Consider the following 27,652-nt stretch of genomic DNA (forward strand, 5'->3'; position numbering starts at 1 on the left):
TCTATGTTTATTGATTTTTTATTTTATTTTTTTACACTAAGCCCCTGGATTTAATTTTTGGCTCCGCCCTCAAAGTGACTGTTATGAGGTCAAATCAATGCCAATGACGGTTATACTTAAGCGCTTTACTTTTAATGTCTGTTAGATAGTAATAAAGATTTAAGTGAGATCCCTCGTACAATTTTAGAGCACGTTTGGTCCCTTAAGACGACAAATTAAATAACTTAGTTGACAAGTTTCATATAGTAAAATTCATGCAATATTTTTATTTCAAGATTATGTATGTTGGTAAGCATGCACTTTTTACTTTCGCATCAGTTAGAGGATGCGAGCTCCAAAAGTTTTTTTTTTACTCTACTAATATTGCAATTTAAGGATTACTTAAAGTTATAGTAAATTGAAAGCGAGATACACATAGAAATGTGAATAACAATATGCACATGAATTAAAAGAACCAACTTATGCATCACATTCCTACTCATAAAATTTAAAAAAGGCAAATAAATTAAAAAAAATCATGATTATCAAGAGTTTTTTTTCGGTTAAATGTGTTATATTTTGGAGTTTAACTATATTATTGAATTTTTCTGAGCGATCTAATATGTTGCAGTGATATTCATGTACATATCTGTTACAAGTGAGACTTGTCCTGCATCAGATCTGGATTGGAAGTGAAATGAGTTTAAATGGGTGGATATGCAGCACTATCGAACAACTTGAGCTTTTGGGTAAATGGACAAGCGCCCACATGTTACAGTTGGTATCAGAGGCAGATCTAGTCCTTGACCCGGTGTCATGCCAAGCGCTGAGTCTGAAAGACGTTCGAGTGAGCCATCCTGGTAGGTAGGGCGGCCTGACTATAACGAGGGTGTTGCGTTGGTTTGGGTGGGGGAAAATATTACAAGTGGGACTTGTTCCACATCGGATCTAGATGGAAAGTGAAAGGGGTTTAAATGGGCGGTTATATAATACTACCCAACGAATTAAACTTTTGACTAAATGGACAAGCGCCCATTCGTTACTTCCATTGGATGGATGGATGGATGACAATTCAATTTTCTTTTTTTCTTTTCCACTAATAAGTAAATATACTCGCACACAATGCCCCATTAGGGTTTGGACCGTATCTCGAATCTCTCAGTTTAGGAATACATGGCAATCAAGTCGAGACTTTGTGCCCTGGTGACTATGTCATAATGTTTTGCAAATATATAACAATTGTAACTTTTATTTTTCATTTTCCTAAAATCAATATAAGTAATAAAATAGTATACACTTATTTTTAATTTTACAATAAAATTAATTCAATGTTTGTATGCGACTGGACTAGGATTACTGTAAAAGAACATTAAAAAAATTTAAAAATCTTTTATTTATACAAAACAAAAATAATAGTAGTAAGTTATACAACTTATTTTGCTTACATTCAACCAAGAAAAAAAAAAACTTATTTTGCTTACACACACAAACATATATAGCTGGCGAAGCATTTTTTTTTTCCTTCGATAGTTTTTAATTTGATGTGGCCTATGCACGTTATTATTGTTATACGATTTCTATTAGATAATTGCGAAAACAAACACGAGAAAAACAAATCATTATTATAGTTCCGTCGTACTAATGCTCCTGTGTAATCTTTGTTTTAGGTTTGATTCACCTTACATTTCTCCCTTTAAAAGTATCGACTATGAAGAAACCCGAGTGTAAGCATTGCACCGTCTTTTCCTTTTTTTTTCTAATAACCGCATAAGGTTAGATTCTCTTGATGCATATGAAAAGAATATATATTAATATGTCAATTTTTTCCCCCTTTGCCTCCATACATTTGAATCATTTTCCGTTTTAAATATGGCTTTCACAATTCCCCTATTCAATGTTAGGATATTTTTGTTTGGATGTTTTTGGTAATATAAGCCTATAAGGTAGATCAAAAAAGAGTTGCAAGCATGCTTTGAGAGGGTTCTCCCAATAGTATTATTTTTTATTCTTTTATTACTAACCTCATATCGTCACATTGAATAAAATTATACAAAATGATGCTAAAAGTCTATGCAAACAATCTAACCCTATTTGGTCCCTTTTTGCAACTTAAAAAAAAAAAAAAAAACCACTTAAACAAAAAATGTGAATAGCAATACGTATGAGAATAAAAGGAATACAAATTTATTATTCACTAGAAGTACGGTAACAGAAGGAAAAAACAAACTAAACTTTCACCGCAATAATTCTAATACGAAATTTATGCGATGTACATCAACAATAATAGAAATAACATGTCTCAATTTTGTCAGACAACAATGCTATTATTTATTTTTCTTACATTATTATATAGTACTTCTAGCTACTAATTCCTTATTTGGTATGTAACCATTTGTGTCCCATCTTTCAGTAATACCTGACGCCACCACCACCTGTAATTTAAAATTACAGAAAAATGAAAGAAAAAGAAAAAGAAAAAGAAAGGGTTAGAAAATTATTAACATTTGAGATAAAGTCAAATAGGTGGCCATGAATATGAGTTATACATATATATATATATATATATATATATATATATATACCTGCTGTGTTTGAACTTGTGCCAGCCGGCCCAGCCCTCAGTGGTGAGGTTGGAGCCACAGTGAAGCACAATGCATCACAAACAGGATCATAGTACATCAGAATGCTATCTCCAACCTGAAGAGCTCTTTCTTCGCTAAAAACACTCAAATTGATGTGGAAACTGCCATCACTATTCTTCTCCAAATCAGATGCAATCCTGTGCCTGAGGTCAAGATCCAGCAAGTTGAGATTCACAATGCCATGTGTTTGGACCCGCCTCACCTTCTCATTCGACCAGTACCTGTAAATGTGAGTCGACACATCACTAGCCAGTAGCTTCACCTTGTAAGTTTGGAGGTCTTGTAGGGTGAGCGCTTTGACAATGGTCCATTGAACGTTTGTTTCGTTCCAAGGGTGCCCATCGTCTCTCGCTTCCACCAGTTGGCTCGTCAACACCGGCCGGAGATTGTTGGTTGTCTCGTATTCCTCTTGGGCCTTTGAAGGGAGGAAGTTGTAGAAAGGTGTCCTCCTCATTGTCCTCGATCGCTAGCTAACACACAGATAATTAAGAACAAAAAAATCTAGTGCATGGTTTGGTTCTAATGCATGGTTTGGTTATTTATAGCTAGAGAACTGAGATGAATAGATGATTACTTAGCACTGTATTAAAAACCATTTGCATACAAATTTTTTTCCCGGTAATGTGAATTAAATGATTCTGGATTTCTCAATGAATAGCTTTCTTTATGAGTTGAGATAAGTTATTAATTGGATTGACAAGACATCCCATTTAGGTTTATGATTTAAAATTAAGATTTTCTTTTCTGTTTGATTTAAAAGATGATTATAGATTGAGGTTAAGTACTTTTCTCTTACAAAATTAGTAACTTTTTTTTTTAAGAATTCAAAATTTGTTATTAACGTATTATTTTTGGTAAATCAAATGTATTAATTAACTAATCTTTCTTGATTAATACTTTTAAAGATACATAGATGCTCATCTCTTTTCTAGATTTTATCCCAAATTTATATCCCCCGGTAGTAATGGCCAAGGAAAATGACAGAGTCTCTTCCTCATCTGGTCAAGTCACATACATACATGGAATATATATATATATGGTTATTGAGTAAATATGAAGTTTCCTTATTTGCCATCATTATTATTTTATAGTTTTCACAAAAAAATCTGAGATCACTGATCAGTTAAACTCATATCTTACAACAAATTTCTGCAAGGGTTCCTTATAATGGAATTATCAGGGAAAAAAAAAAAAAAGTTCTATGAAGTTATTATTATTTTTTTTAAAATATTCACTTCTTAAAATTCCCTCAGAGTGGTCCTTGGAATATTCAAACTGTTTCAATTGTGAAATGAAAGCTTTGTTATTCGACTTATTCTAAAGAAAAGAAAAAAAAAGAAGGAAAAAAAAAACACGAAAGCTTTTGAAAAAAATTGAGGGAGATCGTGATTTTTTAATCCCAAAATTAAATCGGGCACAAAGTCACCACCACCATGCCCGTACCCGGACTCGAAATTTGGACCTCCAAGGAAAATATAAATATATAAAAGCCCCTGAAAGCGGCGTCGTTTCTCATTTCTTCGCTTCAGCGAATGCGCTCACTTCCCTTTCAAACTGCAAACCCTAGCAGGCAACGGCATTACAGACATGGCGATTGCTAGAACAGGAGTTTTCGTCGACGATTACTTGGAGTGTATGATTTCCTGCAATCCTTGCAATTGCTATATATATTTTTTGAATCTTTTTTTCCGAAACCTAATTAGCGTTCGGTTTGGTGTTGAATTCGAATTCAAATAGATGCAAACACATTGCCCGCAGAGCTTCAGAGGCTTCTCAATACCATCAGAGAACTCGACGAGCGTTCCCAAGGTTTCTCCGTTTCTCTTCTAAACAACCCTTTCCTCACTTTTCAATGTTAATACATATTTGTTCACGCATACGTTTGCATATATATGTATATAATATCATTTATTAGGTTTGTTATGTTTCTTTTATAAACTTATGATAAATTAGTTTATAATGCTGTTCAAAATTTTGGTGGAAAGCTATGATTAATCAGACGAGGCAACAGACAAAATACTGCTTGGGATTGGCTACTCAAGGCTCTAGAAAAGGGAGTAATGAAGAGGATGAGGTGGCATTCGAGAAAATGAGAAAGGATATTGAAGCAAACCAGGATAATGCATTAAGCCTCTGCACGGAAAAAGTTTTGTTGGCACGACAAGCTTATGACCTTGTAAGCTGAAGTTATTGTTGCATTTGCTACTGTTGTGCTTCATTTATCCGATTTCCTTGCAAGAAACTATTAATAATTGTTACATGGAATGATGCATGTTCCAATAATGGTAATGGTTCTATACTGATGCACCCTTGTGTTCATAGTACTGAACTATATTTTCTTTGAGTTGGGTTTGTTAGAAGATGTGGTAACTGAGCTCTAGGTAACTTAATGGAAAATAGATTCTAATTTAGTAACATCATGCAACATTTCCAACTACATTTACTGGACTCACATTGTTGAGCAGTATTGTGGTAGTTCTCTATAGAGTTGCCTAAATAAAAGGTCCCCTGTATTGTTTAGATGGACACAGCTTATCCAACTTATTGAGAATGTCCCACATATGGCAAGGCCGCAAGTACCATTAGCCAGTCTTTAATATCCGCAAAATCTACATATGGCAAGTACCATTAGCTAGTCTTTAATATCCATAATATTTTGTAAATTATTACCTTCAATAACTTGTATAATAAAAGAGAGGTATTGAACACAAGTTGAGGGATGCTGATCTGGAAGGAGGAGGTGAAGAAGACAAACCAAAGGGATTGATGGTGAATGTTGGAATGTTTGTGCTTTGTGACAAAGAGTAAATGAGCTTCAATTATGGTGTTCTCGATCACCTGATTTTCTGACCCTTTAATGCTCAATGACACCCCTATTTATCCGATGTTCTCCGGATAATACCCAAGGATTCGAGGCTCTTAGTTTAGTAGTGGCGCATTAAATGCTTAATACAACATTAAACGTGTTCGGCTAATTGACAACGGCGATAGTTGAGTATTGAATGATTGGAGTTTAGCATTAAATGTGATCCTAAGTGTCTTTGTCACGACTCATGACACGCGCTCACCATCTCTTTCGTCAAGCCAAGTATCCGAGATTTAGACATATTTTGACTTCTCTTCCACAATTCCAAGATCCTTCTAATTGTCCCATATAGGGTCTGTAAGTGTACGAAGAGGTCCTACCGGTGTCCTTCTTCGTATTTACCAGTTACCTCAAGGATTGTTTGTCAAGGCCTGTTGTTTCATGAGTTGCTTTTATTGAGGTGGGACGCTAGATACTTCAAGTTTTGCTACTTCGTGGTTATTAGTATCAGGGTCTTTGGCTTTCGAGAATTGCCTCTTTGGGGTTTGATGTCACTTGACAGCATCAGGGTTTTGGACTCAGGGATTGATCCCCCGAGGTTTGGTGTGACCTGATGATATCAGGGTTTTGGACTAGAGGATTCGTTCCTCAAAGTTAGGTGTGACATGATGATGTCAGGGTTTTGGACTCGGGAATTGACTCCTCGAGGTTTGGTGTGACTTGATGGTGTCAAGGTTTCCTGGCTCAAGGATTTTCCCTCGAGGTTTGTGATGACGTATTGATGTCAGGATTTTGGTCCGGAGGACTTTGCTTCCTAGACGTTTGGTTTGGCCACGGAGGTGGTCTGCTTTTGACTTTTTTCCTTTTGGAATGTGAGGCCATGTAGGCAGCGCGTGTTTAAGACCTTCAACTAGTTCAATAGTTCACCTTCAATAATTTGTTCAATATTTTGCTCTACTCTATAGAGGACAAAGATAGCTGGCAGGTGATACAAAGCACATCATACCTCGAGTGCCATTGGCAAGTGATATAAAGCAGATCATACCTAGTTTGGCACTTGAGGTTTTAATTAGCTAAAAGGGTAGCCGGAGTGTAGCCAATGGTGTTGTTATGTATGTGGTGGTGTACATGCATAACAACGCCATTATAAATATAATGGCGTTGTAAATATAAGGTTTCTTCTTTAGATGTTATTCTACCATTGCCGCTACACAACTCCAGGTGAGAAAAAGGTGGGTTAGTATATTCCCAGTCTTATAGAAAAATAAAAACAATTATAAAAATTAAAATATTATCATGGAACCTAGGAACATTAACCGATGAGTGAAATGAGCTTATGGATATACCGAAAAGGAAGAAAATCAATATAGTCAAACTAAATGGAAGGAGAAAAAGCTAGAGATATTAGGGAATGATATAAAATTTTCTATTTGAGTGGTTAGGAGAGACAAAAAATGGGTAAGTATAGTTACTATAGTAGTAGACAGTTTATTGAACAAGGTTTTAGTTAGAAGATAAGGTGATAGATTAATAACTACTACGTATTAAAAATTTATGGGTATAGAAGTATCAAGTATCGCGAGTGTTAATACAAAACAAGTAGACATAGATGAAATTACAAAAATGTTGTTTTTTAGGATTCTCGAGATGAAACAACACATATACTAATTCGTGAAAGTACATTTGTAGGAGGTGACTTCAACAGACATATAGGAGCTTATAAAATACGATATATATATATATATATATATATATATATATATATATATATTTATTTAACATGGTTTTGGAGGGAGAAACGAAAACGGGGAAATAGTCCTAGAATCATTCAGTACATTTAAGAGTAAGGTGAATAAGATACAAATTAATTATTGTTTATATAGAACAATAGTTCTAGGTTAATAAGACTTAGGTTGACAAATTTGTGATCAAAACTTCTTCATAATCCTTGCCTTTTATCCCATATGGATGGGGTCGGCCCCATGAATTCTCTTTTCCATTCTTTCCTATTATATTCTTCTCTTATTTTTAAATTGTTAGATCATTTTTTATTACAACTTTGTGAGCAAAACTTGGAGTCTGTAATTTTTCCTTTTTTTAAAAAAAAAAAAAAAAATTAATTTTAATTTTAATGTTTATTTGAGTGTCTACTTAGTTAAGTTAGTTGTGATACCTTGTCCGAGGAGAGATATGGAATTCAACATATACTGAATGGAAAAAAGGTAATTACAACCTATTAGGAAATTCACCTGTTAGGGTTCATGCATTCATTGATTAGGGTTTCACATTGGACACTAACCAGCGTGAACTGTGATAAATTTTTATTCTGCTGGATTAAATGAAGCGGGAGAAGCATGGCTATAGAAGCAAGTATGAGGGAGCTATTGATTGTACTTCCTCCTTCGCGTTCCACATCCATGTGTCCCTTTTCTTAAATTATACTTCCTAGTTTCGTCATGGCGAAGTTGTACTGATTTACTTCTGTTAGTTTCCAGTTACAGAATACTTGTCTTTCAGATTTTTCTTAAAAAATTCTTGTAAGTGTTTATTTATATAAAATATATTCACTTTAAGGAGGAAGATGCAAGGGTTTCTAGAAACTATAGACATATGATGCAAACTCTTTCTTTTATAGTAGTGAACTATATTTTCTGAGTTGGGTTTGTTAGAAGGTGTGGTAACTGGGATCTAGGTAACTTAGTGGAAATTAATTGCTTATTTAGTAACGATTAATTATTTAATTTCGTACAACATTTCCAATGACATTTACTAGACTCACAGTGTTGAGCAGTATTGTGGAAGTTCTCTATAGAGTTGCCTAAATAGAAAGGTCCGCTACATTGTTTAGACGAACACAATTTATCCAGCTTATTGAGAATGTCCCACATATGGCAAATAGCCAAATACCATTAGCTAGTCTTTAATATCCGGAAAATATACACATGGCAAGTACCATTAGTTAGTCTTTAATATCCGTAATATTTTTGCAAATTATTAACTTAAATAAAAGAGAGATATTGAACACAAGTTGAGGGACGCTGATCTGGAAGAGGGAGGAGAAGAAGACAAGCCAAAGGGATTGATGGTGAATGGAGGAATATTGGTGGTTTGTGACAAAGAGTAAATGAGCTTCAATTATGGCGTCCTTGATCACCTGAAGTTCTGACCCTTTAATGCTCAATGACACCCCTATTTATAGTTCGAGGTTCTCTGGATAATGCCCAAGGGTTTGAGGCCCTTAGTTTAGTAGCGGGGCATTAAATGCTTAATGAAACATTAAATGCTTTCGGCTATTTGACAGCAGCGATAGTTGAGCATTAAATGATTGGAGTGTAGCATTAAATGCAATAGTAAGTGTCTTTGTCACGGCATGTGCTCTCCGTCTCTTTCGTCAAGCCTTGCATTCAAGATTTAGGCATATTTTGACTTCTCATCCACCATTCCAAGATCCTTGTAAGCGTCCCATATAAGGTCTGCTTTTGACTTTTTTCCTTTTGGAATGTAAGGCCACGTAGGCAGCGCGTGTTTAAGACCTACAACTTGTTTAATAGTTCACCTTCATTAACTTGCTCAATATTTTGCTCCACTCTATAGAGGACAAAAATAACTGGTGGGTGATATAAAGCATATCATACCTCGAGTGCCATTGGCAGGTGATATAAAGCATGTCATACCTCGAGTGCCATTGGCAGGTGATATAAAGCAGATAATACCTAGTTTGGTACTCGAGGTTTTAATTAGCTAAAAGGGTAGCCAGAGTGTAGCCAATGGCGTTGTTATGTATATGGTGGTGTATATAGAATAAAGAGAAATTGGTGCTGGTGGCTTGGGGTAACCTCACTTGGTGTGGCAAATTCTTTTGCCCTTGTACTTTTGACTCAGGTCACTGAAGTCCATATAACTCGTTTTACAATCATTAAGTCCACTATAGAGATGTCCGTTTAAGATTTATAAATATAGGGTTACTTCTTAGGGTATTATTTTACCATTGCCACTACACAACTCCGGATGAGAAAAAAGGGGGTTAGTATAAATTATCAGTCTAATAGAAAAATAAAAACAATTATAAAAATTAAAATGTTATCAGGGAATGTAGGAACATTAACCGATAACTGCAATGAGCTTATGGATATACTCAAAAAGGAAGAAAAACAATATAGCCAAACTAAATGGATGGAGAAAAAGCTAGAGATGTTAGGGAATGATATAAAATTTTCTATTTGAGTGGTTAGGAGGGACACAAAAAAAGGGTAAGTATAGTAGTAGACAGTTTATTGAACAAGGTTATAGTTAGAAGATAAGTTGATAGATTAATGACTTAAAATGTATGGATATAGAAGTATTAAGTATCACGAGTGTTAATACACCACAATGAGACTTAGATGACATTATAAAAATGTTTTTTTTTTTTTTTTTTTTTTTTTTTTTTTGAGGATTCTCGAGATGAAACAACACATATACTAATTTGTGAAGGTATATTTATAGGAGGTGTCTTCAACAGACATATAGGAGCTTATAAAATACGATATGAGTTAACATGGTTTTGGAGGGAGAAATGAAAAAGTGGAAATAGTCTTAGAATCATTCAATACATTTAAGAGTGACACGAATAAGATACAATTAATTATTGTTTGTATAGAACAAGAGTTTTAGATTAATAGGACTAGGTTGATAAATTTGTGATCAAAACTTCTTCACAATTCTTGCCTTTTATCCCATATGGATGGGGTAGGCCACATGGATTCTCTTTTTCCATTCTTTCCTATTATATACCACGAGTCCATGTCTTCTCTTATATTTAATTTTTTAGATAATTTTTTATTACAAATTTGTGAGCAAAACTTGGAGTCTGTAATTTTTCCTTTTTATTTTTTTTATGCATTTGAGTGTCTACTTAGTTAAGTTAGTTATGATACCTTGTCCGAGGAGAGATATGGAATTCAACATATACTGAATGGCAAAAAGGCAATTACAACCATTAGGACATTCATCTGTTAGGGTTCATGCATTCATTAATTAGGGTTTCACATTGGACACTCACCGGTGTGAACTGTGATAAACTCTTATTCTCCTGCATTAAATGAAGCGGGAGAAGCATGGTGTTAGAAGCAAGCATGAGGGACCTATTGATTGTACTTCCTACTTCGTGCGTTCCACATCTATGGGTACCTTTTCTTAAATTATGCTTCCTAGTGAGGTCATCGAGAAGTTGTTGTGATTAACTTCTGTTAGTTTCCTGTTACAGAATGTCTTTCAGATTTTTATTCAAAAATTCTTTTAAGTTTTTATTTATAAAATACATTCAATTTAAAGAGGAAGATACAAGGGTTTCTAGAAAATATAGATGAATGTTTAGTTTGTTACCAAGATTTTTATTTTTATTTATTTATTTATTGTTTTGTTTTCCCGATGTCCGTAGACCACATGACCTCTGTCATGGCATCCTTTTGATTATCTACCACGAGAGAATAAATTATGGAAATATGAATATGTATGATGTATTTAGTATTTAGCATTTTTTTTATAGTACATTAATTGTGTGTGCATTCTTATATTCTTTGAGAGTTTAAGCGTGTAATATCTTTTTATTTTTTGATTTTTTCTTTCTTTCAGATAGATAGCCATGTAAAACGTCTTGATGAGGATCTAAACAACTTTGCAGAAGATCTTAAGCAAGGTGCAGAAAATGCTTCCCGGATTTATCCAGTTAAACGTTTTTTTCTAGATTACAATTTTGAAGAATTTAATGTGCTGAAGCAATAAGGATTTATATAGACCACTAGAATTTCAAGTTCTTTTCACCCTAATTAACACCATTAAACATAAAAAATAATAGTTTCTGCTAGGTTGCTGATGTATTATAATCACTGACCTGCTATCATACTGGAGCATCACACACAAGTAGTTTGACTGCTAGTTCCATCACACAAGTAGTTTGACTGCTAGTTCCATTACGTTGATATTTAATTAAAGCGTTACCATCTGGGAATTATTGATGGTCGAGTTTGTAATATTTTATAGGTTTTCTTAATGTCCTTTATCCAATACTTTGCAGAGGGAAAAATAGCACCAGATGAGCCAGCTATCCTTCCCACATTACCTATAGTCCCCAAAAATGAAAAACGCAAACCAATCTATGTAACACCTCAACCGAAACGGCTTGACTACAGGGAAAGGGACTGGGATAGGGAACGTGATAGGGATTTTGAACTCATGCCTCCTCCAGGCAGCCTCAGAAAAGATTTTGCTGCACCCGTTGATGTTGATCAACCTATTGATCCAAATGAACCTACCTACTGCGTCTGTCATCAGGTTTTGAATTCTGTTTTTGTGTTATTCTATTTCTACTTATTTATCAATTTAAATCCTCTATCAAAACTTGAAGTGTTTGGTAGTGCAATAATATGGTAAATCATGTTCACTAACATACTATAATTACCTTTATATTTCAGGTATCTTTTGGAGATATGATTGCCTGTGACAATGAAAATGTAAGTCCTATCTTCTTCAGAGTTTTTTTTTTTTTTTTTTTTTTTTTATTATTTTTTATCACTTCCTCAGTAGTCATTCTTGGTTTTCTTGCATCTGATTGTTAGAAAACGAACTTTTTTTTTTTTTCCCTTTCCTTTTTTCTTTTTAAATGCAAGAACAAGTTTCAGATGTTAATTGATTGATGGGGATCTTATGTTAGCGTAGGAGCAGTGAAATATAGGTTTTGGGGTTTTCTTATTTTATCTATTTTGGATTATTTAGTTTAGATTTTTCTTAGGATTTGCCTAGGATTTGTTTAAATAAGATGGGTACCCCCATCCTATGAGTGAGACTAATTCCCTCAAACCTTGTGGCAGACCCCAATTCCATGTGCCTATTTTAACACAGGAAAAATCTGTGAGAATAGCCTCATGGGACCTAAACCTTGTAATTCTTAACCAACTCTTCCACCCTCTGGGGTATATGTAAGGGCTTTGATGTACTAGAAATTATTACACCTTCTGAATGATTATTGAGATATTGAGATTTTTCTTCCTCCCTGATTTTGTGCTTCCGTATCTCTTCTCCTTTTTTTCTATTCTTTTTTCTTCTTTCTTGTTTCTTCAGCAAATTCTGGTCTACTGTAATCAATCTATTCTTTCTAGTATTCCTCTCTCACAAATATCTCTTTCTCTTTCCCTTGTTCACTCTACTATGCAATCTCTCTCTCTCTCTCTCTCTCTTTCTCTCCTCTTCCGTATCGCTGTCCCCGTTCTCTTCTCTCTCTCTCTCTCCCCCCCTCCTTTTTCTTGTCCCCTATCTCTTACCCAGCTACTGCTTGTCAGAACTTTTGCCAAACTAAGTAGCATGAAGGTACTAAAGTAGTAATGAAGGCCCAACATGAAAATTTTGACTCCTCGGATGTTTGGAACAATGATGTTGCATTCTATTGTATTGAAGATTACCTAGACAGTCCAGTTGCATACTTTTTAATGATCCATCTTCTATTGTGTCGAAATTTATTGAACTAGGAGGTGAGTTGTTCTCAGTCAGGAAGAGTGGGTGGAAATTAGGATGAGACACACATATTCATCACCATATCATCCATACCTACGTTAGGGATTGGGGAAAAGAAAGATAAATTTTAGGACAAATTTTATGATTTTCTTATATTTTAAGGATCTGATAAGAATTAGTTTATTTGGTAGTTACCTTTATTCTTTATTTTTAGCTTATATATATATATATATATATATATATATTTTGGCAGTATCTATTAGTAATTAGTGTTTGCCAAGGGCTTGCCAGCATTTTCCTATATAAAAGCTTGGATATATATATATATATATATATATATTGATAAGCTATAAAGGCTTGGAAAGATGACTATTATCAAATTATTGAGATAATAAGAATTTCCTTCCTCGTCTCTTCCTCTTTTTCTCCCTCTCTCTCTTCTTTTATACTTGCGACATAGAAATCCCCTAGAAGTTGCGATTATAAGCATGGATAAGGATGTACAAATTAATTAAGTGCGTGGTGGAAAGGCAAATGTCTGTATGTACAGAAATTTGCCCACAATCATCTACTGAAATGTAGACATATGAGGCAAACCCTTTCTTGTATATAATATTCAATTTTTTTGTACTGGACACCAATTTCACTTAATCTTAAAGAATACATAAATAGTAATTTCAAACTGGTCAATATTGCCAAGCCCCTTTATATGGTCCTTAAATATCAGAAGAGGAAAAATATTGCCTGACCATCCACCACTCCACCAATCACCAAATTCTTTTGGAGAATAGAGGTAATTGAATGATTGGCTAATTATTGGTGAAGTGAGCACCTGCCACCCCTCTTACATATCATAAAACAATTTTTTTCTTGTCTTAATTTTGCTTTAATTTTGTATTCCTTAGGCTAGAATAAATACGGATGGACTTGGGATGGACCGTCCTCCTTGTATGTATGCGCGAGGGATGAAATGGACATGCAAGCATCAAGCCTGTTACATGAGTGGGAGGGATGTGTGACTGGCCAGCAGTCTATCAAATCACTCAAACTAGACTTAACGTTTGACCATTGTTAGGGGTCTTTTTTTTAACAGTAATATACTGCAACGTCCCACATTGCCTGGAGCGCTGTGTGACTGGCCAGCAGTCTATCAAATCACTCAAACTATAGTTAACGTGTGACCATTGTTAGGGGTCTTTTTTCCTTTTAACAGTAATCTACTGTGACATCCCACGTTGCCTGAGGGGGGAGAGGTTGTTGGCACTTATGTGTTGACACATCCTAATTGTGTAGATGTGTTTTGAGGAAAACCGTGAGCATTGAGAGGAGAGTGTGCAAAGCGGACAATATCTACACAATGTGGGTGGGTCATGGGGTTGACAGTCCCCATCCTAGCAAGTTGCAGAATCACCTAGTGGATGCACTTAAAAGAGGGTGTCAATCACTGGACAGTTGTCTTAGCTATTTGGCCTTTTCTGGGTTTTTATTTTTATTTTTGTGCAATTTACATTCATTTTATCAAAGAAAGAGAAAATTTGTGTTGGAAGTAATGTTGCATTCAGTTCAAGGGACTTGAAATAGGATTTTCGTTTAGGTAAACCTCTAGGCATCACCATTTATGAAAATCTAGAGTGTTTTCTCCCCCTGGATCAAAGATTTTAAAAAGTTGTTACTTCTTGATCGGTTAGATTTTACTATCTTTTGTTCTCCTTTACAGTGCCAAGGAGGTGAATGGTTCCACTACGCTTGTGTTGGGCTCACACCTGAGACAAGATTCAGAGGAAAGTGGTATTGTCCAACCTGCAAATTATTACCACAATGAATACATTGTATCCAATTATTAAATTACTTGGCAAACCATGTCAGTGTTCTGTTCTATTCCTTTGATGTATTGGGAGAAAAAGGTTGATTCTCAAATGGGTTACTTAACTATTGATGCAAGGTTTCTGTCAATGGTTTGAAGTGCTTAATTCTTTATGAGCTAGGTATTAATTTTGACAGGGAAAATAATCTTCCCAGGGCAGCAAAAGTTGTAAAAGAAAAGGGGTTAAGATAAATGAAAGTTTCATGCTTTTAAATCCCCAAATCCAATTAGTTTTAGAATTGGAACAACTATATCACTTATTTTGAGTTTGTTGTATAGGCGGATAAAGGAAAGGAAAGGAAAACGATAGAATTAGTTAGGAGAGAAAATGAAAGATGTATTGTGTTAATTGTTCTTCGTGTTTGGATGGGGAAATGCTGTGATAATCTCTTCATTTTATCTAGAGAAGATAGTGAGAAAGTGAGGAAAAAAAGTTGAATGCAGCATTCACTATGTGAGTATAAACTGTAAAGTAATCAATATCGAACCCCTTGTATAGTGGTACTTGTACTCGAGCATTGCTACTCCATGTTAGCTGAGTTTTCAAGCACTCCCAGTGTGCAAAAGAAATCACCATCTCTACAAGTTGTGCAAAATAAAAGGAAGCAAAACCCTCACATACCCAACTATCTCATGACACTACCAATTTATTTTTTGGTAAATTTTGATTCTCATGAGTTTCAACCAAATGCCTAGGTATCTTTTTATATAGTTTAAGTGTTTTCAAACAAAAAATTTCATAAACAAACAATTCTCTGAAATAGAAATCTAATAATCTCAGGAATTTAAGTGATATCAGCAGAACACCTTGTTTCAGGTAGGTGGTATTAAGCCAGGTGCTTCAGTTTTAAATGCAACATGAACCTTGCACTCTACATTTGTGAGCATGCATAAATGTTCTGCTTGGGAATTGAACGATAATGGCATTCCATCAACAATAAAACTTGGAGCCTAAATAAACAAATATATTTCTCCCTATATAAAAAACTCAAATCATATTCCCGAAAAAAATTAGAAAGAAAAAAATATACAGATTTAAATTTAATCTTTTGAAATATGGGATTACAAATTATCATGCTCAATAACCTGTGCTCCTCTCCACTCTTCACCGGGTTTGACAACCACTGGAACCAGCATTGAAGCAGGGCCAGTGCAGATAAAATAGTCCTTGCCATACTTCTCTGAGATAGAACCAGGGCTTGATAAGTAAATGTCTTGGAAGCCCATCCGTATTACCCTGAAGAAGAGTTCGCGCCCCTGAAAATGGACCAACAGAAGAAAGAAAAAAAATAAAAAAAATAGAAAAAAAGAAGATGAAGGGAAAATGTAAGCACATTGTGCGCGAGCGTACAAATTATCTCATATTAAAAAGTTCAAAGAAGAATGAAACATAGTACATAATGGAGTTCACATATCTTTCTAATTGAAAAATTGTAGCTTCATGATTATTTTGATAGATCATGAAGCTACAATTTTTGCTAGAAAGATGGATCATTTTTGTGACTTTTGTAACTTCATGTTGTAAGGTGTAACAATACAGCTGAAGAAATGACTAGCAATTGTTTGGAATGTACAAGGACTTACCACTCATAACACAAAAGTCTTTTCCTTCCTGATTTCATGGCTAGGTTGGTTAAGCAACAACTATGTCCAACTTATGACACAATATTCCCTATTAATAGCTAAGAATCTGAGTAATGCAGTTCATAATCACCCCTAGAACCTAAGGTTTCGGCATTGGTGAAGCATAAAAATTGAAGATTCGAGTATGAGGAAAGTCACTTAAGTTTAGGTGTATAACATTTCACATTTTCCGGCACCCTGAACAACAAGGACTAACATTGGTAATGATCATTGCATTTGCTGTAACTTGTTAAAATTGGTTTGGATATAAAGGAAAAAGTTGCTACCTGATCAATGGTCTCATATTTTGACGGCGGGGTGTTATAAAATGCCTTCAATCTTTCCGTTGGAGGAGCAGCGTAAACTCTACTAAGCTTATTATTCAAAATGGTGATGGGCACATCTTGCACAGTCCAAACTCCTGGTTTCTTTTCAGGCTCTGAGCCAAGAGAGAACCACCCGGGATCCTCAGATTTCATTGCTTCAGCTGGAGATAGAATTTCAAAAGGTGATGATAAAGGAGGGTGCGTGCAGTAAGAGCAGCCCCGGAGTCCCTGGATCGCTGTCCCGCCCCTTTTCTTGAATTTGAAATGGCTAAGAATAGCAGTGTTTAGATTAACAGCTTTGCGACCGTTATTTTTCACTATAACTGCTGTTGCCATGCTTAGTGGATAGAGTGAGACAACGTAAGTCATCTCTAGAGTTCCTTTGATGCAGCTCAATTCAACCTGCAGTAAAACAATAATCTTGTTATGTTCTAGAATATTTCAGAGTTTTAGAGGAGGACAGAATGCTCTGACTTTGACTGATGTTTTTGCTCGCAAGAACGAACAAAGGGCGAGTTGCTGTTAGAAATATATATTTTAATTAATTATTGGAAAGTTATACAACGTTGGTGTGTAAATTTGCAGAGCTATCTTTCTAGCAAAAGACACAAACTTTACTGGAAGCTTTGTGTCATTCTGTAAAAGACATAATCATTCTAGAAGGTTACTCTTCGGGTTATATATATACAAGCGTTGCTATTATTTTCACTATATACTTAACTACTACACCAGAGCAATATGTGATTTCCTCCATAATTACTTTGGGTATGTAGCTTTTAACACTTTTCTATTAGTTTGGGTATATGTTTAATTATTCTTATGAAAAATGAGAAAATTCATTTTTCTATTAGTTTGGGTATATGTTTAATTATTCTTATGAAAAATGAGAAAATTCATTTTGATTCTATCAACCTATTCGGGTTGAAATTCGTTTTTGATTCTATCAACTGAAGTTATCCAACAACATGTTGAATTGATTGTGTAATTCAAGAAGATTAAAAAAATATTCATTATAATTTTAGATTGTAAAGTTAACAATTTATGTGAAAATTAAATAAAATTGTAAAATAGTAACAAATATAAATTTTTGTTAAAAAAAAAAGTTCGAGCTAAAGGTGTGAATCAAATTGTAATCAAATTCTAAGAAACATTACTCACTAGATTAACACATAAAAACTTTAGATGAGACACAAATTTCAAATCAAATCATTTTTAACAATGAAATAACAAGAAGAAAGAAAAATTTTATTTTTGTTTTCTAAAGGACCAACAAAGGATGTTTAGTGGTTAACTCAACATTCAGGTTCAGTAAATCAGGAAGTGCTGCCGACAATTCCAACTCCATAACTCCTTAATTATATCAAGAAATAGACAAAAGCATAATTATATTTGTACATTCAATTCCTTGTTGTCCTGAATTATGCCCAAATTTATTATTGAATTTCTCACCAATCGAGCTGCCTTTTAAACCAATGCAACATTTTACAAAATACCCATCTCAGTCGTTGTTCCCCATGCCCAACCCAATTCCAAATAACCAACCATACAAAACCCATAAGGTAGAAAAGAAGAAAGATTCAGAAACAGTACCTGGAGAGCATCAATGGAATCTGAATCCACATCCTTTACACTCCATTCAGAGGAATTGACAAGAGACCCTTTGGAATTTGGTTCAGACACATCATTGATAACTAAACCAATCCCACCTTTGGATTTGGTTGAAGAACCTCCTGACCCGGGAAGAGTATAAAGAACCTCCTCAAACCCATCGTCTTTCCAGTAAACCTTGGGCTTGTAGGAGGTGACATGCCCGTTCGGTATTCGGAGCCTCACAGAGCTGCCATTTCTGACTGTGAGCTCGACGGTTGGCACATCACTGGACTCTGAAAATTTGATACCTTTTCGGCCAAACTTTTGTTCGAGAGTCTCTGGAATAGATTGGGTTGTTGCAGTAGCCTTGGTTATGCTTGGTTTTGGGAGAGAGAAGGATAGAAGAGAAGCCATGAATGAAGAGATGAAGATGTTATTGTATATGGTTTTCCCTCACGAGGACACACTCATCAGTGGCTAGTGTGCTAGGCAGGCTCATCCTAACTGTTTTTTGGGAAAATTATCCTTGAAGAGACAAATGTGTATTGGTGGGTCAACCCCAACTTTCGATTTTCATTTATTTAGAAAATGTTCATAATTTGAGTTGAAAATTCTCAAATCTAAATTTTAATTACAATCCTAAGTAACCAAGCTAGACCAATATTTTTTTTATTTTCCCCTACAAGTCCATGAAATGTTTAACTAATTATTTTTTTATTGTCTATTTCATTTTCATTTTCATTATTATTAACTAATTAATTAATTATTTTTTGTGATGGGGACTTTTTTCTTTTTTATTTTTTTATAAATATATATAGAGATTACCTTTAACACGAAGGAAATCTGCATTTAACCAAAAAACGAAGGAAATCTGCATAATCTTTTGTAGAAATTTAAGGATAAATAAAAAGAACGGTAATAGGATATTAATAATTTACAATCAATCAATAAATAAAAAATAAAAAATAAAAAATAAAGAAAAAACAATTAATATTAATTATATATATACACAGAGCACGTGCATTGGCCCCATAACACGCACCATTCAAGTCAGAAGTGTACATCGTTCGAAAGCGACACCTCAATATTAACATATCAAATATTAGAAATGTATCATTTACATATTTTCCTTAATATCTCAACTGTTTTTACAATTTAAGGCTATGTTTGATTAGAGGGATGGATTGAAAGTTTTCACGGAAGTTTTAGGAGATCTGGTTGATTGAAGATACAGGAAGTCTTAAAAGGGTCAGCGAGAGTCGAAAGATATTTTGGGAGAGAAAAGGAAATTGAATATTGAACATTTTGCCCAAGTTACTGGATCCCATTATGTTGTATCTTAAAAATAGAATAAATACGGAAAATGCTGGACCTATTTATCAAAACTTTGAGACAATATTATCAGAAAAAATTTCTCTCCAAATGAGAGTTTTTGACAATGGGAAGAAATAGATTTTGATAATAAGTACTAGAAAAAAAATACGAGAAAATCTATAGAACAAAAAATGTGTTTGATTGCATAAAAAAGCAGTAAAATATTTTTTTAAGAGGAATTAAATTTGATCAGAACTTGTATACACGCAGAAAAATGGAATTTAGAAATCAACATGTCAAATATATAAAAAAAAGACACGCATAGCTACATCTAAACAAATCTATTCCAAAGAACAATATGAATGACAAATCTGAATCTTGGACTATATTTACAGTAAGAATGGAATGTGCTTATAAGCTAAAAGAGTAGTGAATTCAAAGGAATTTTATTAAAAGAATATAGAGTAAATGGCTCAATATTCACAACATACGCTAAATAAGCAAATGAATATGAATCTACAGAAAGAAATAGCAATCTAGAGCAACAGAAAGAAAAATGCCAAAGCCACAGGTGAGGGCGCCAAAGAAGAGTAGAAAGGTTTTGTGTTTTCACCACAAGACTTGTATGGTTCTAACTGGATGGTAAAATTGCAATTCCCTTGTGATACATTCTGTGTGGTAATCATAGCCAGACCTTTGAAATCACAGCTCTCTTCTTTCTGATCATTCACCTGGAAGAACACGTTAAATGCATAGGAAGCATTACCATTAGCATCCAAGCTGTTACAAGACGAACCAAACCCCATCGACGTGCAATCAGATTCACCGCAAGCATAATTTACACTCTCTGTAAGCTTACTCAAATCCTTTGCATTCGGATTCACCGTGCACCATTTGTTGGACTGATACTTCACGTCCTGCGCAGGCAACAGCATCTTGTTTTCGCCCTTACCAAATAAATCAACAGGGAATTTGGGCTGTCCATCGTAGGTAAAGATCCCCCAATGGCGCTCGAAATTCCCAGGAGCAGTGCTCTTGGCATCCTCATCAAGAAGCGCGAACAAGTAGACTTCTATGTATCCAGGACGAAGAGGGGTGCCTTTATTGGCTGCAAGTCTCGGTGAAAGTCCGTTGTAGTACCTAAAAGCCATTTTCATATTGGCATTCTTGTCACCATCCGTCGGCCACCCTACCTCCCCAACAAAAATGGGCATGTTGCCAAAACCTATTGCGTTCAAGGCCGACACACAGGTGTCATAGTTGGCCTCGAAAACATTGGTGTACGAAATCCCATTATCGACAATGGGTTTGCTTGGTCCGTCAAAGAAGGCATAGTCGATAGGGAAGTCGTCATTGCCATAAAGGCTTAGGAAGGGGTAGATATTTACCATGAAGGGTGCTTTGTTCTTGTCCAAAACCTCCGCAATCTGTTTCATTTGTCCAACAATATCCGCCCTGAACCTCCCCGAAGACGGGACGGGACTGCTGTCTGGTGACTCATAGACATCAGCATTGAAGGGCACGGTTGCCTTCACAGTCTCTCCAACTCCGGCATTATTGAGAGCATCTTGGATGTTCTTGAGAGCCGGGAAGGTGGTATTCAAGAATGACCCGTTGTAAGACTTGAGGAAAGGTTCATTCCCAACCGCCACATATCTGTGCAAAGACAAATATTTATGCAGATATACAACAAATCACAATTATAACAACACACACAAAAAATAAATAAATAAATAAATAAATCTTACTTGATGTTAACACCTCCCTTGAAATTGTAACGTGTGATATTTTTCTTCACCCACTCCTTGGCTTTATCATTCTCGTTCATGGTGGCGAGCATATCATTGGGAATAGCAACCATAACCTCAATATCAGTCCCAGACAGAGCAGTCAAGCTGGATTCATCAGCATCAAACAGTTTCACTTTCTTAATTGCATTGTCTTTCAACATCTGAACCACTATTTTTGGCGGCAATCTGTGGGATGCAATTGTACCCCAATTGACTCCAAGACCATCAACATAATATACACACCCCAAAAACCCCACAAACAATATATATGTGGAAAGCCACACACTTGGCATTTTTATGCCAAATCCAATTTTAAAATTTAAGAACCCAATGGTCCTTAAAAGAGAAAAGTCAAATCCTTTTGACAATTCTCTGAGAAAATAATGTGTTTTCTAGGAAAAAAATTGCAGGGAATGAGGGAAAATGGAGAAGGAATGGTTTTTTGTTGCTAGTGTGGGTGGGATTCCTGATAAAATGTAGTGATATTTTCCCACGAAAGTGAGATTGTGATGAGAAAATATGTAAAATTGGTGAGGAAAAATAACCAATAAATAATGAAAAAACAAAAATTATAAAAAGAAAACAAAATGTTTTTTAACCATAAAAAGAAAACAAATATGTGTACATGAATGTGCACAAGTAGACCTTACCATAAAAACATAGTTAATACCTTAATTAAAAACAGAATGTGAACAAGTGGGTGCGGAAGTAACCACCACTATGTATACCAAATAAGTTAATTTATACCAACTAAAGGAATCTAGAAATGTGGAAATGTAACGTTTCAAATAGACAGAGATATATAGTTAGTGGTTTGAATTTACAAATGCCAGAATAATTTCCCAATAATAACCACAATTTACCGACCTAACAAATTTACGTGAACATAGGAAGTGTTGAATAAACATATTTAGATCCTCTCCGGGAGGAACCTCTTATTTTTCGTGAACCTAGATTTTTTAAACGATACTAATAGATACTTTTTCTGAGGTGGCTTTATGAGATATTGGAAAACTCCAAATTTTATACATTCTCCAAATTTTATACATGTTTGTAATTATACATATAAATATGTTCCTTTTTTTGGGAAAGTAATTGTATATAGACATCTCACTGCATGGTAATACTGTAAATACATTACTTTTTTTTTTTTTTCCCATTCAATTCCAGTAAAATTTAACCGAGAAATATTTTTTTTTAAATTGCTAAAAAAGGGTCTGGTGAAATGTTTAATTAATTATTGTCTATTTCACTCTTTTGACTTCTTTTTGGTGATGGAAATATTTTGTTTATATAAATATTTATAGAGATTTTGATCTTATGAACCCTGAAAAAACAAAATGCCCAATCCAATTTGTTCCGTTAAACATTACATTGGTTCCCTTTGTTTTCACTATAAAATATCTTTTGAATCATATCTTCCACATTTTCCATCTTTGATTGCCGCAGTAAAATAATTTTTTTAGTAAAACATTTTCCTCCAAGATATTCTAAATATTTTACCTGATTGGACCCACATAATTTATTTATTTTATGGAATTTAAATATTAAGTTGTCCAATATATCAAAAAACAACATAATGGCCAAATATAAACAAATCCATTACATGACAAATCTGGATCTCGGACTATATTTACAATCAGAATGGAAACTAACAGATCAGTGACTTCAATGGAATTTTATTAAAATAATAAACATATAGAGTAGATGGCACAATAGTCACAATATACACTAAAATAATGCGATGAGCAAAATCTGAGTCAACAGATATTAGGACAGATGGTATAATCTCTTATTTGAGCTCAAAGGAAGATTGAGTGTCCTAATCTTGCTAAGGATAATATTGTGACCGTGTGCACATTTACATTTACTTGAACTTTCAGAAAGAAAGAATGATAAACCGAGGGTATCTACAGAAAGAAATAACGATTTACAGCAACAGAAAAAAGAGTTGGGGTAAAAAATGCCAAAGCCACAAATGAGGGCACCAGAGAAGAAGAGAGAGGTTTTTTATTTCCACCAGAAGAAGAGGAGGGCGCCTGGGAAGGAGAGGGAGGTTTATTGTCCTCATCAGGAGAAGAAGAGGGCGAGGGCGAGGGCGAGGGCGAATCATCGGAATGTTTTTTCTTTTCAGGTGCTAACTGGATGGGAAAACTGCAATTGCCTTGTGATAAATTCTTTGTTGTAACCACGGCAAGACCCTCGAAATCACAGCTCTCATCTTTCTGATCATTGACCTGGAAGTACATGTTAAATGCATAGGAAGCATTAGCTTTAGGATCCAAGTTTTCACAAGAGGATCCATTGGAGAGTGATGTGCAATCAGCTCGCATGCATGCATACTCTACAGCCTCTGCAAGTTTACTACTATCCTTGGCATTTGGATTATGCATGCACCATTTCTTGGGAAGGTATTTCACGTCCTGCGCGGGCAAGAGAGACTTGTTTTCGCCCTTGAAATCAACAGGGAATTTGGGCTGTCCATCAAAGGTAAAGATTCCCCAATGGCGCTCGAAATTCCCGGGAAGAATGCTCTTGCCATCCTCATCAAGAAGTCCAAACAAGTAGACTTCTATATATCCAGGCCGAAGAGGGGTGCCTTTGTCGCCGGCAAGTCTTGGTAAAAGTCCGCTGTAGTACCTATAAGCATTTTGTATATTGGCATTCTTTTCGCCATCCGTAGGCCACCCTACCTCCCCCACAAAAACGGACATGTTGCCAACCCCCATTGCTTTCAAGGCTGACACACAGGTGTCATAGTTGGCCTCAAAAACATTGGTGTATGATATCGAACCATCAACAATGGGTTTGCTTGCCCCGTCAAAGAAGGCGTAGTCGATAGGGAAGTCGTCATGGCCGTAAAGACTTAGAAAGGGGTAGATGTTTACCATGAAGGGTGCTTTGTTCTTGTCCAAAAACTCCACAATCTCTTTCATTTGGCCAAGAATATCCGCCCTGAACCTCCCAGAAGACGGGACAGGACTGTTGTCTGGTGACTCATAGACGTCGGCATTGAAGGGCACGGTCGCCTTCACAGTGTCTCCAACTCCAGCATCGTTGAGAGCATTTTGGATGTTCTTGAGGGCCGGGAAGGTGACATTCGAGAATGAGTTGTTGTAAGCCTTGAGGAAAGGTTCATTCCCAACTGCCACATATCTGTGCATACACAAATTAAAATAACAGCAGCTAAATTACGAGTTAAAGATTGCAAACTTATGCTAAATATTAATCCTCATAGCATTAAAAGAAAAAAACAATTAAAACGATTACAGACCAAACATTGAACATAAATTGTTCAACAAGTTTTGCTCAAGAACAAGCCTAACTAGCAACAAATCTAACGAGGTTAATACAGATTCCTTGCTTTTATGAGCTGCTAATATATTAAGTAATTAAACATTAACGGTGTCATTGATGAGATATTTAAGGGAATGCTTGAAGAGAAAAACTATTAGAGGGGATCCAAATCCTAACTCATCAAGGAAGGTTCTAGTTAATAGGGTAGTCCAAGTTGAACTCATCCACACAGTTCATTACTGTTTCTCTATGATGAAGAATCGCGTTCTTCAACTGAAATAGAATTCAAAATCAACTTCTCCAATTACATATCTATGAACTCCTCAGCATAGTATATAATCATACAATGACCTAAAAGAACTAATAGTGGATAAATTCCATCTCAGAACTACTCTAATGATATATACACACACTATTCTCCCAATCCACACCATATGACCATTAAATAAAATGTTGCCTCTAACTAAAAAATTATCTGATATGAGGACCATAATTGAACAATTGATTTTAAAGTTTGAGTCCACATGCAGCTGAGTGCTTTAAGTTAAAGATCCAGTTCCCACACTTGCCAACCAGATATGTTTTAATGTTTCAATCCTCATAGCAATGTTACAGAAGACTTCTCAACCTCAGGTCGATCATGTAATAAAATAATCAAAGTTTCTATTACGTCAATACTAGAAGAGTTTAATGCTCCATTTCATTTCAGTGCCGAGCATATGCAAGAAAAGAATAAGAAATTTACCCACAAAAAATAATAATAAAAAATAATAATAATAATTAAAAATTTGTAAATACATGAAAGAAGAAAACTAGAACATAATATGGATATTTTTTCTTTTTTACGAAAAATGAAAGCTTTCATTAGAACGGGTCACGGGTGTGCTTGATGATGACAAGGGGAAAATGACCACAATCACAGTATTTTCTGAAATAATATGGGAATGACCCAAATTTGAAGACTACACTGCACTTCATGCACATTAACCACAAAAAATACTTTTTCTAAATAATAATAATAAAAACATAAACAAAATACTTTTGAGTTTTGATGAACATGAAATAATATACCACCGAAAAATATAAAATTAGAAAAACGACTTTATTCATCAGAGGTAAAGCATCTTAGTACTCGTAAGTTTCAATGCATATACTAAAATTTTATGCAGATATACATACATAAATACAGCCAATCACAATTATAATAATAATTAAAAAAAGAAGATGATAATAATTCAATAGGAAAAATCTATAATGGAGAGGAAAAAAAAATCTTACTTGATGTCAACACCTCCCTTTACATGGTATTTTGTGACATTTTCCTTGACCCACTCCTTGGCTCGATCAAACTTGTTCAGGGGAGCGAGCTGGTTATTGGTAATAGCAACCATAACCTCAATGCCAGTCCCAGCCAGAGCACTCAAGATGGTTTCATCAGCATCAAACAGTTTCACTTTCTCAATTCCATTGTCTTTCAACATCTGAACCACTGTTTTAGGTGGTAATTGGTGGGTCGAAATGGTACCCCAATTGACACCAAGACCATTAACACAAACACAACCCAAAAACCCTACAAAGAATAAATATATGAAAAACCACACCCTTGGCATTTTGGGCTAAATCCAATAATTAATAATAAAAAAAGAACCCAATGTCGTTCGTTAAAAGAGAAAAGTCGAATCTTTTCTTTTGTGGTAACTTGCAAAAATTCTCTGAGAAAATAATGGGTTTTCTCGGGAAAAAAGCAAGGAAATCTAGTGATATTTTTCCCACAAAAGTGAGATCGTGATGGAGAAAATATGTTCAAGTGGTTAGGGAATAAACTCAATAAATATAAATACAAAACAAAAATAGAAAGGAAAATAAATTCAAGAGAAATGCACAAGTGGGTGAGGAAGTAACCAATCACTATGTAGAGCAAAAGGTTTAAACCATTGAAACGTGGGGATGTAACGTTTCACATAGAGAGAGAGAGACGGTTAGTGGTTTACGTCAATATAACCACAATTCACCATTCATAAAATTAAGTACATAAAACACACACACAATTCACAAACAAACAGCTTACGTGAATATATATAGGAATCCGTGAATAAACAGATTTAAAAGATGGGGTAAAGAAAAAATATCGGTATTGGGAAGCATATATAGGGAATGAGGATGGACTAATCTACAAATATTTTATTTATTTATAAAATTAAAAAAGATGTGTAGGCTAAATTATTTATATTTTTTTATATACTTCATTTATATATTTAATTGTTTAATTAGAAAGACTAAATTATTCATTTTCTATATATATTTTCTTACCTAATTAGATTTTCTTTTATTAAAAAAGTCATAATAAATAGGTAATTTTAGTTTTATATATAGAAAAACTTCTAAAAACCTTATATTAATTTTAAAATAAAAACTCATAATAAATAGGTAATTTGTGTTACTAAGAAACTTACAAACTGAACATATAAATTTATTATTAAAAAATAATATAATATTGCATGTGAGTAAAATCTAATTTAAAATTAATATTTAATAAAGTAATTAAATAATTATAAACTAAAATATACATTAACACAAAATTGGCACAAGTTAAAAGAGATAAAAATATAATTTTTAATTGAACTTTACAATAGGAATTCAATTATTGATAGATGAATTTTCAAACCCCTACAATAATATCAATCAAGACTATTTTTTATTACAATTTAGTAATATTTTATTTATTTAAATATTAGAAAATTATTTAAAGACTAAATTATTTATTTTCTTTATATATTTTCATATCTAATTAGATTTTTTTTATTAAAAAAAAACTCATAATAAATAGGTAATATGAGTTTTATTGAAACCCTTCTAAACACCTTATATTAATCTAAAAATAAAAAATAACTATTTATTCATTTGTATATTAAAAAATTATTTAAAAAATAAGA

General features: G+C 34.4%; 4 protein-coding genes across 4 annotated transcripts; 1 reads left to right on the forward strand and 3 right to left on the reverse strand.

Moving 5' to 3' along the window:
* Positions 1 to 4,095: 4,095 nt before the first annotated feature.
* Positions 4,096 to 14,885, forward strand: LOC132313455 (PHD finger protein ING2-like). Its single transcript, XM_059812223.1, has 7 exons — positions 4,096 to 4,254; positions 4,359 to 4,430; positions 4,607 to 4,797; positions 11,041 to 11,104; positions 11,483 to 11,739; positions 11,880 to 11,918; positions 14,633 to 14,885. Exons 1-7 carry the CDS (start codon positions 4,209 to 4,211, stop codon positions 14,735 to 14,737), a joined length of 774 nt encoding a protein of 257 aa, XP_059668206.1. The 5' UTR covers positions 4,096 to 4,208; the 3' UTR covers positions 14,738 to 14,885.
* Positions 14,886 to 15,735: 850 nt separating this feature from the next.
* Positions 15,736 to 18,833, reverse strand: LOC132313454 (photosynthetic NDH subunit of subcomplex B 2, chloroplastic). Its single transcript, XM_059812222.1, has 3 exons — positions 18,319 to 18,833; positions 16,690 to 17,130; positions 15,736 to 16,036 (listed from the first exon to the last, which is right to left on the reverse strand). Exons 1-3 carry the CDS (start codon positions 18,730 to 18,732, stop codon positions 15,842 to 15,844), a joined length of 1,050 nt encoding a protein of 349 aa, XP_059668205.1. The 5' UTR covers positions 18,733 to 18,833; the 3' UTR covers positions 15,736 to 15,841.
* A 1,335-nt stretch (positions 18,834 to 20,168) lies between these two features.
* LOC132315087 (glucan endo-1,3-beta-glucosidase 8-like) lies at positions 20,169 to 21,715 on the reverse strand. Its single transcript, XM_059813845.1, has 2 exons — positions 21,381 to 21,715; positions 20,169 to 21,288 (listed from the first exon to the last, which is right to left on the reverse strand). The coding sequence occupies exons 1-2, from the start codon at positions 21,713 to 21,715 to the stop codon at positions 20,169 to 20,171; spliced, it is 1,455 nt and encodes a 484-aa protein (XP_059669828.1).
* Positions 21,716 to 23,101: 1,386 nt separating this feature from the next.
* Positions 23,102 to 26,471, reverse strand: LOC132315088 (glucan endo-1,3-beta-glucosidase 8-like). Its single transcript, XM_059813846.1, has 2 exons — positions 25,998 to 26,471; positions 23,102 to 24,578 (listed from the first exon to the last, which is right to left on the reverse strand). Exons 1-2 carry the CDS (start codon positions 26,327 to 26,329, stop codon positions 23,333 to 23,335), a joined length of 1,578 nt encoding a protein of 525 aa, XP_059669829.1. The 5' UTR covers positions 26,330 to 26,471; the 3' UTR covers positions 23,102 to 23,332.
* Positions 26,472 to 27,652: the final 1,181 nt, after the last annotated feature.

Source organism: Cornus florida, unplaced genomic scaffold, assembly GCF_030987335.1.
Source record: "Cornus florida cultivar Cherokee Brave unplaced genomic scaffold, ASM3098733v1 CherokeeBrave_3.0.0_Hap2_Chr06, whole genome shotgun sequence".
NCBI lineage: Eukaryota > Viridiplantae > Streptophyta > Magnoliopsida > Cornales > Cornaceae > Cornus > Cornus florida.

Coding starts and splice junctions, on each gene's coding strand:
- LOC132313455 (XM_059812223.1), top strand. CDS start 4,209: ATGGCGATTGCTAGAACAGGAGTTTTCGTCGACGATTACTTGGAGT. Junction 4,798..11,040: donor CACGACAAGCTTATGACCTT/GTAAGCTGAAGT, acceptor TCTTTCTTTCAG/ATAGATAGCCATGTAAAACG. Junction 11,740..11,879: donor CCTACTGCGTCTGTCATCAG/GTTTTGAATTCT, acceptor TTTATATTTCAG/GTATCTTTTGGAGATATGAT.
- LOC132313454 (XM_059812222.1), bottom strand. CDS start 18,732: ATGGCTTCTCTTCTATCCTTCTCTCTCCCAAAACCAAGCATAACCAAG. Junction 17,131..18,318: donor ATTCCATTGATGCTCTCCAG/GTACTGTTTCTG, acceptor GTTTTACTGCAG/GTTGAATTGAGCTGCATCAA. Junction 16,037..16,689: donor AATATGAGACCATTGATCAG/GTAGCAACTTTT, acceptor GTCCATTTTCAG/GGGCGCGAACTCTTCTTCAG.
- LOC132315087 (XM_059813845.1), bottom strand. CDS start 21,715: ATGCCAAGTGTGTGGCTTTCCACATATATATTGTTTGTGGGGTTTTTG. Junction 21,289..21,380: donor AAGGGAGGTGTTAACATCAA/GTAAGATTTATT, acceptor GTCTTTGCACAG/ATATGTGGCGGTTGGGAATG.
- LOC132315088 (XM_059813846.1), bottom strand. CDS start 26,329: ATGCCAAGGGTGTGGTTTTTCATATATTTATTCTTTGTAGGGTTTTTG. Junction 24,579..25,997: donor AAGGGAGGTGTTGACATCAA/GTAAGATTTTTT, acceptor GTGTATGCACAG/ATATGTGGCAGTTGGGAATG.